At 46.5% G+C, this 8,239-nt stretch overlaps 1 protein-coding gene across 1 annotated transcript; it reads left to right on the top strand.

Moving 5' to 3' along the window:
• The first annotated feature begins 553 nt into the window (after positions 1-553).
• Positions 554-1,045, top strand: LOC145398001 (uncharacterized). Its single transcript, XM_080270969.1, has one exon. It carries the CDS (start codon positions 554-556, stop codon positions 1,043-1,045), a length of 492 nt encoding a protein of 163 aa, XP_080127095.1.
• The last annotated feature ends 7,194 nt before the right edge of the window (positions 1,046-8,239 follow it).

Below are 8,239 nucleotides of genomic sequence, written 5' to 3'. Positions count from 1 at the left end.
ATGTCATCCTCGCCCACCTTCTCATCCTGATCCTGCTGCTGAGGCAGTCATCTTGTGCAGCACTTCACTGACTGTTCCGCCTCCCACAATCTCCACAGGTCATGTGAGTCCTACAAGTGCAGCTGTCTGCCTCCCGTTTCTCTGAAATCCAGGCTGTCTGTGAAAGGCTTGACCTCGCTGATTGTCCCATCACCAGCAGGAAACTCCAAAAGAGCTGCACTGCAGGAAATACTTTGTGCCTGGGCCCAAGGGGCTCCATTACTCTATCTTATCTCATACTGGAGATTGTGCTAGTGAATGACTGCTTGATCTGCTCAACCTCTCGTGGTCTGAGGGTCGGCTGCATAGTTTGTGATTCCTAAACCTCGCGATCCGTCTACCATGCCCCATATCTCCCATCTTAGCCGTCGCTAAGACAGCAGAGAGGGTTGTGCGCTCCCACCTTGCTTGGCATCTGGGACCACTACACCCAAGGATTTATGCCTATCATTCAGGCAGGAGTGCAACTCACTGCCTAGCATCCTTCCTCAGGGAGCTTAGAGGTGGAAGGGGGATGGCTGTCTTCCTTAACCTCGAGAAAGCCTTTGAACTGGCCAGCCCTGTAGTTATTCAGGCAGCTCTTGGAGCCGAGGGAGTGGGCGGCAGACTGTTGTCATGGGTCAGGGACTTCTTTGAGGAGCATACCGCAGGGGTCCACTTCCAGGGGTACCTCTGTCCATTCTATTGTCACCCCAATGATACCCCTCAGGGGAGTGTCTTCAGCTCGTTACTGTTCAGCGTTCTGGTGGAGGAGCCACTGAGTATTGATTACGGCCCCAGGGTGACCCTCTTCAGTTATGCCAATGACCTGGCCCTCGTCTTTACGAGACGAGATTTTTTTACTCTGGCCTACTCAGCTCTTTCCAAGTTGCCCTCCAGGTGCAATGAGTTGGGCCTGAAAATGAATTTGGCAAAGACCAGATGTCTCCCCTTTGGCCTCTGTCCCCCAGACTTCCCTCTGACTCTTGGTAGGCAGCAGCTCGCCTTCATCAATCTCCACCAGTAACTGGGAGTGTGGTTTGATGGAGGCCTCACCTTTGGGAGACACGTGAGATACCTGCAAGAGTGTACTTCCACCCGCCTGGCTGCCCTCATGTGTCTTTCAAGCCGGAGCTTGGGAACGTCTTGCAGGATCCTCCAGACTTTTTATATCCATGCTGTTAGGTCTTTGGTGGACTACAGTGCCATCTGTTTAACTGGCCTCACCCAGGCAATCATTAGATCCCTGGAGGTCCTACAAAATGACACCCTCTGCATCATGTTGGATGCTCCTCACTGGACCCGGCTGGCTAATTTATGTATGGAAAGTGTTTGACATCATTAGTGGATTGCATTGTGTTAAGGGGGCAGTTATCATGCTTCAACTGGTGCAATGTCGCCCACAACTGCCAGTCTCGACTATGTTCAAATGGCTGCGTGTGGGCCTCTCATCCCTCTACCCCAGCACGATTGGGCCAGCTCAACAGCTGCTGTTATTCACGGTCTGGGTGCTGCCCCTGCCATCTGCCGGGATCCAGACTTTTCCTTTCTGGAGTTTGCTGCCCCACCACCATGGGACCCTCATCCTTTCACGATCCTCTGCCCTTTGGAGGCCAAACAACGCTCCTCCATTCCAGCCATGCTACATCAAGAGGGCCTTCATAGGGTGGCTACTTTGCACTCCCCTGACTCAGCCACTTATTTCATGGATGGCTCAGTCTGTCCTGATGGCTCTGCTGGTCGGCTTTTGTCTTCAGCCAACATATAGAGTCATGGTGACTCTCCCAGGGAGTCTCTGCATTTCAGGCACAACTCTTGGCCATCTTTGGAGCATTGTGCCATCCCTATAACCATCCTCACGGGGATGTAGTCATCCACAATGACTCCCCGTAAGTGCTCCAGAGACTATACTCTTTTTCTCTAACTGATGATGTCTTTCTGCTCACCGCAATCTTTCACATCGTGTCTCTTCTCACCAATAAAGGTTTCACCATCAACCTCCATTGGCCCCCAGGTCATGTGGGAATAGCCAGCAACAAGCTTGCTGGTGCAGCAGCACGCTCTGCATGCTCTTTCTCGGAGGTCACTTTCGCGCTCGGCATCTCACACATCGTCACCACTTGGATTGGCACCATTGGCAGGCTGTCTCGGGATGACCATCAACTCTGCACTTCTGAGGTATCTCGCTCCACTACATGGTATGCCACCACCACGTCTTATGCCCCGTTTCAGCCCCCCCCCCCGGGCCTACCAAACTATCTCGTGGTGTGACTCTGGCAATTGCACTTGGGGTTCCTCTGTTACAAACAAATTCTGCTGCAGAGCTGGACCCATGTTCCCACTGCCTGGCTAGATCTGAGGAGCCACTCATCCATTACCTCCGTCACTGTCCAGCCACTACCCTGCTCAGGTCTCGTCCTGGCACAGGCTTTGCTCAGTCGGGGGACGACTTAACTGACGCTGCAAGCATTGTTGCCAATGTACCATTCAACTTACTCATCACTACAGTTTTGGATTACCCTCCCCTTTGTTAATTACAGCCCACACGAGCCAAGCACACCTCTGACGGGCTCTTAGTTTGCCCATATCGCAGCATTCGTGGGATGATTATCGTGAAAAAAAGAAGAGACACTGGGGGTTCATGGTATTGGATGTAGGAGGGAGTGGATTCAAACAGCTGATATTTCCTCCTTTTCCATGGTGTTTTCTGCATGCAGACGGTTTTTATACAAATTATGAGATATAATTCGAGCTAGAGGGATTAGACATAGCCTCCATTAACCATTACTGTACGAGAAGCCTTTCCTAAAATGAATAGAGGCGTTTGGATTGTGAGGAAAAGTTCGTACAAATGATGCGTTCTTCATGGGTGTGGGTGAGGCAGTGGGGATAATAAATGGAATGATGCAGGACAGACACGACACACGATAAAGCACCTGGCGGAGTGTAATGGAAGCGTTATATATGTGAACCACCTGTATGCCATTCTGAAGGATATTTCTCTTGTGTTGTGTGGATGGCTCAGTGTTATCTGTCTGCAGCTCAACCTTCGTCTGTTTCTCTCTCAACCACCTCTTGCCCTTCTTCGTCCACCTCTATTCTGTTATCAATTTCCTTTTCAGTTCTCGGTCCCTTTACTTCCACCTCTCTTTCCTCTACCCCACCTACATCTTCTACTTCCGTGCCCATGTCACATCCTTCCCATTCTCGGCCACGTCCCTCCCACCCCGCCTCTCCCCTTCAATCGATCAAGAAACATAAAGCCCATTGTGGGTCGCGTCCTGTTCCTCCAAAGCGCTGCACTCCTCCTCTCTCCTCCAGATCTTCTGACTTCCATCCACCTTGTCATGCATCTTCGGGTGACAGTTTTCTTGAAACTATCCAGAAGGTTACATTGTTTCTTCAGGACGCTTCACCATCGTTTGCTCCAACCACTGCTGCAACCATCCCCATTTCAACTATAACAATTACCGTTTCTGCTGATGTTCACTCCTTTCCTCTCACTCTTCCCTCCACTCCTCTTCCACATGAGGCTGCATCCTCTACCCCGTTTACTTCATCCGTAATCTCTCTGTTACCGCCACCTTTCTCTTCTTCCCCCACCTCAGCTTCAAGTGAGCCTATCATCAAATCCCTTTTAGACCTTCCTTTGCCTCCAGGGGAAGAAACCCCATTTCCTCACCACCGTTCTTCGTTGCCCGAGCCATGCCCTTCCACCACTCAGTTCTCCAGTGGTTCTTTGATACCTACTATCCTCATTCAAAGGTAACCTGGTATTCAACATAGTTTTTTAGCATCATCAGTTTTGTCATTGTTTTGATCCTCTGTTTTATGGTACGATGTCAATTTTACAGTGGAATTTACGCAGTTTTATGTCACGGTGTAACGACTTTGGTTATTTGCTTTCTGTTTACCAACCTACAGCGCTTTGCTTACAGGAAACTCTCCTTCACGAGTCCCCATCTCCTATCCCCAGTTATACCTTATTTAGCCCTCCTCATTCCATTTCTGATGTTTGCATTTTGATCCATCATATGGTTCTATTTAAACCATTACAAATTTCTACTGAGACCCCCTTGTGCCATAGCCCGCATATTTCTTGGACACTGGTTAATAATTGTCTCCTTCTATTTCTCCCCCTCAGTGGCACTTGATTTTTCGGCATTAGCTATGGTGCTCTTCAGTCTCCCTTCTGCATACCGGTACCTTAATAGTCAAAATCCCCTGTTGGTTCATTCCGTTATCAATCCTCGTGGTCAACTGATGGAATCTTTTATTCACCATCATGAGCTTTTAGTCCTAAATACCGGTGTTCCCACCCACTTCGATGCACAAACACATACCTTTTCCTGCATTGACCTTTCTTTGTGTTCTCCGCCTCTTGGTCTTGACTTCACTTGGTCTGTCCTTCAAGATTTACCGTTTAGTGATCATTTTCCAATACATCTCTGACTCACGTCGTATTCTCCTACTCCACGCCTTCCACGCTGGTGATTTGCTTGAGCTAATTGGACAGCTTTTACTTCCTATACAACTCCTCTTTCTTTTCCTTCTTGTGTACACGATATGCTCACTAAATTCCTCGACGTGGCCCTAAATGCTGCTCATCAGGCAATTCCAAAGACCACTCCTCCTTTTTCGTCTAAGTGTGTTCCTTGGTGGACACCGGAATGCTCAAGAGCCCTCCGTATCAAATGGGCTACTTGGAAGAGCTATCGCCGCAAATCCCATACCGCTGATAAAGTTTATCACCCTATACCTTTCCGACGTGCCAGCACTACCTTTTGCCGAACAGGTCAAGAGGCTAAGAAATCCAAATTGAAGTCATGTGTCTCTCGAGTTACTTCTAACACGCCCATCTCGGCAGTTTCGGTCTGTATCTGTAAGGTAGCAGGTAAACGGCTACCTTCTCCGGCTCCAGTCCTCCATCTGCGTGGTATTTCCATAGCAGATCCCTACTTAGTCACGAGTGCGCTAGACAGACATTTTAGTGAGGTTAGTAAAGGCTTTCATCTGGCAAGTGACTTTCACAAACTTCATTTGACAGCAGAGCATCATCTGCTCCACTTCCATCTCCCTGATGAAGATTATTATAATGCCCCTTTTATGTCGGCGGAATTACGTGATGCCATTCGTTCTTGCAAAGATACATGTGAGGGTTTAGTTGATGTTCATTACAGTATGCTTAAACACCTCTCATTGGCTGGGCTTCATTTTTTATTAGCACTTTTCAATCGTGTTTGGATCAAAGGCCAATTTCCCCCAAGTTTGCACATTGTGCTTGTCATTCCTTTTCTCAAACCTTTTAAAGATGGCCATCTTCCTCAAGATTATCGTCCAATAACTGACAAGCTGTCTTTGCAAAGTTCTGGAATGTATGGTTAATGCTAAGCTAATATGGTTGTTAGTATCTAACTGTCTTTAATCTCCAGCACAGTACGGTTACCGAAAGATGCAAAGTACTTTGGACCCATTCATTAAGTCAGAAACGTATGTTAGGGCTCCATTTTCCAAAGGTGAATCAGTCCTTGCTGTATTTCTTGATCCTGAGAAGGCATATGATACAGAGCAGAAGTATCATATTCTCCATACAGTCCGATTACTTGGTATTGTTGACAATATAGGACTTTTTATTCAAAATTATTTGACAACTAGATCACTTTCTGTTCGTGTCTGCAATAGTTTGTCTGATTCCTTCCCACAATACGAAGGAGTTCCTCAGGGCGGGGGTCTTACCACAACACTTTTCCTTATTGCAATTAATGATATTGTCGCTTCTCTACCAGTAGGTGTACATTCTTCTTTAAATGTTGACGACTTCACTAACTATGCTACAGGTTCTAATCCTATAGTGTTAAAGAGTCTTCTTCAGTCTGCTATTTTGAATGTTTCTTCTTGGGCTACTGCACGTGGTTTTTGGTTCTGCACGTCTAAGTCGTGTGCAATGACCTTTACTTATGGTAGTCAATCGCTTCACCCACCTCTCTATCTTTATCATCATCCTTTCCAGTATCGGGCATCTACTAGATTCTTGGGTCTGATCTTTAATTCTAAGTTGACATGAGACGCGCATATTTCGTTTTTGAGGGTGTCGACTTTACAATGTCTTCGTCTCCTGCAAATTTTATCCCATGTGTCTTGGGGTGCTGACCGTACATGCCTACTTATCCTTCATCAAACCCTTATTTTACCAAAATTTGACTATAGGTGCCAAGTCTACTCTACCACTTCCTCTCATATGTTACAAAAACTTGATTCGGTACATCATTTTGGTCTTTGTGCTTGGTGCTTTCCGCTCCTCCCCAGTAGAGAGTCTTTATGCTGAGTCAGGTTGTCCTTTACTTTATAGACGTCGTGTGTTACTTCCTCTTCGCTATTTTCTGAGACATCATCAGTTTCCATCTTCTTCGGTGCTTAGGATACATTTCTCTTTTACAGATTATTATTTATCCGACCCACGTCGTCGACCCTCTTTCAAACGCCGTGTTCAGTCCTTCCTCTCGTCCTTCCCAGTTTCCATAGAAAATGTTCTCTTATTTCGCCCAGGGCGGTTTCCACCTCGGCTGTTGCAACGCCCCTCTGTTTGTCCTTCCATATTGCCTTCCTCAAAGTCATCTGCCTCTTCCATAGTTCTTAGATCTTCCTTTCACGCACATCTTGTCGAACATGCTTCTGCAGTCCATGTCTATACAGATGGATCAAAAATGGCACATGGTGCTGGGTTTGTAGTTCAGTTCCCTGATCATTCATATCAGTATCGCCTTCCTTCAGTGGCTTCAGTTATGTCAGTTGAACTTCATGATTTATTACTTGCGGCCCATGAATGTTACAGCCATCCTTCATCGTCCTTCGTTCTATTCTCTGACTCCCTTAGTGCACTCATTCTGTTGCAGTAAACTTCGCACTTCCATCCTCTCGTCCTAGAGATTCAAGTGTGCCTGTTTCGTCTATATGTCAAGAAAAAATCAGTGTCTTTCTGCTGGGTGCTTGGTCATGTCGGCGTTCCTGGTAACGAAACTGTGGATGCCTTGGCTGGAGAAGCCCTCCAGTCCCCTTGTGTGCCCTTTCGATCTGTTCCAGTTTCTGATTTTTCTCCTATCCTCCAAGTGTTCTTCTGACAGCAGTGGGAGTCTTTCGGGTCCTTGTTGACTGGTAATAAACTCTGGACTATTAAATCTTCTGTTACTCCATGGTCCAATCCTTGTCATCGTAACTGCCGTTGGGAGACTGCCCTCACTCGATTACGGATTGACTATACAGTATTCATCTTACTCATGGATATTTGATGTCTGGCGATTCGCCGCCTTTCTGCCCTGCTTGCAATGTTCGCCTGTCAATACACCACAGGCGGTGGCTCAATCGGTAGAGAGGTGGCCTGCAGTCCTAACGGACCCAGGTTCGATTCCCGGCTGGGGCAGGGAACAGTTTAAGGATTTGAATTTCATTAAATCAGGCTTTACTGATCTACCAGAAGACCCGCCGACATGTCGTAAAAATACCCCCGCTAATACCAATACACCAGTCCTGTATGAGACAGCCCTAGCATGTATTCAATATGAACGGTGGGTGTTAGCGCCGAAGTGGTGACATGTAGAGATGTATGGTATGAAGGAGGACTGCTGGGCCTTGATAGCAGGCTGTGAAGCCTATGCCCAGAGTCGGACACATAAAAAAAAAAAAAAAAAACATTCTTATTGCCTGTTTTCGACATACAGGAATTCGTCTTCGACTATTCCCGTTTTCATTCTCACTTTGCCGACCTCCAGATTTGAGTGACATTTTATGTGAGTCTCGGTATTTTTCTATTACCCATTTAATGTCCTTTTTAACTCATTTAGGGATATGATATTCAATTTTATCTTCCGTTTTCCCTTATTTCCTCCTTTACCATATTTTCACTGTATGATGCGACTTAGTGCCATATGGGCTTTGTTACATGATGCTACCTTTTCGTTTCATTTCATTTCGTTCACTCTTATTTTCTGCTTTAATACTGTTATCTCCAGACGATATTATTAAGCTAAGGTAGGATGTCTGGTAGTGGAGGGGTTAGTGAAGGCTGAATGTAACCCAGTCTCCCTTAAGGCGATTAAAATTGTCGGAAGGTGGCAAGAATAAAAAAAGGAATACATCAGCGAAAAGAAAGGGTTGGCTTTCTCCGTAATTGTACAGTAGTAGTAGTAGTAGTAGTAGTAGTAATAGTAGCAGTAGCAGCAGCAGT

The sequence above is a fragment of the Coenobita brevimanus genome, chromosome 44, assembly GCF_032717465.1.
Source record: "Coenobita brevimanus isolate Jiangsu-jjx chromosome 44, ASM3271746v2, whole genome shotgun sequence".
In the NCBI taxonomy this organism is placed as follows: Eukaryota; Metazoa; Arthropoda; class Malacostraca; order Decapoda; family Coenobitidae; genus Coenobita; species Coenobita brevimanus.
The sequence above is the reverse complement of the archived record's forward strand: the minus strand, read 5'-3'. Positions and strand labels throughout refer to the sequence as shown.

Coding starts and splice junctions, on each gene's coding strand:
- LOC145398001 (XM_080270969.1), top strand. CDS start 554: ATGGCTGTCTTCCTTAACCTCGAGAAAGCCTTTGAACTGGCCAGCCCT.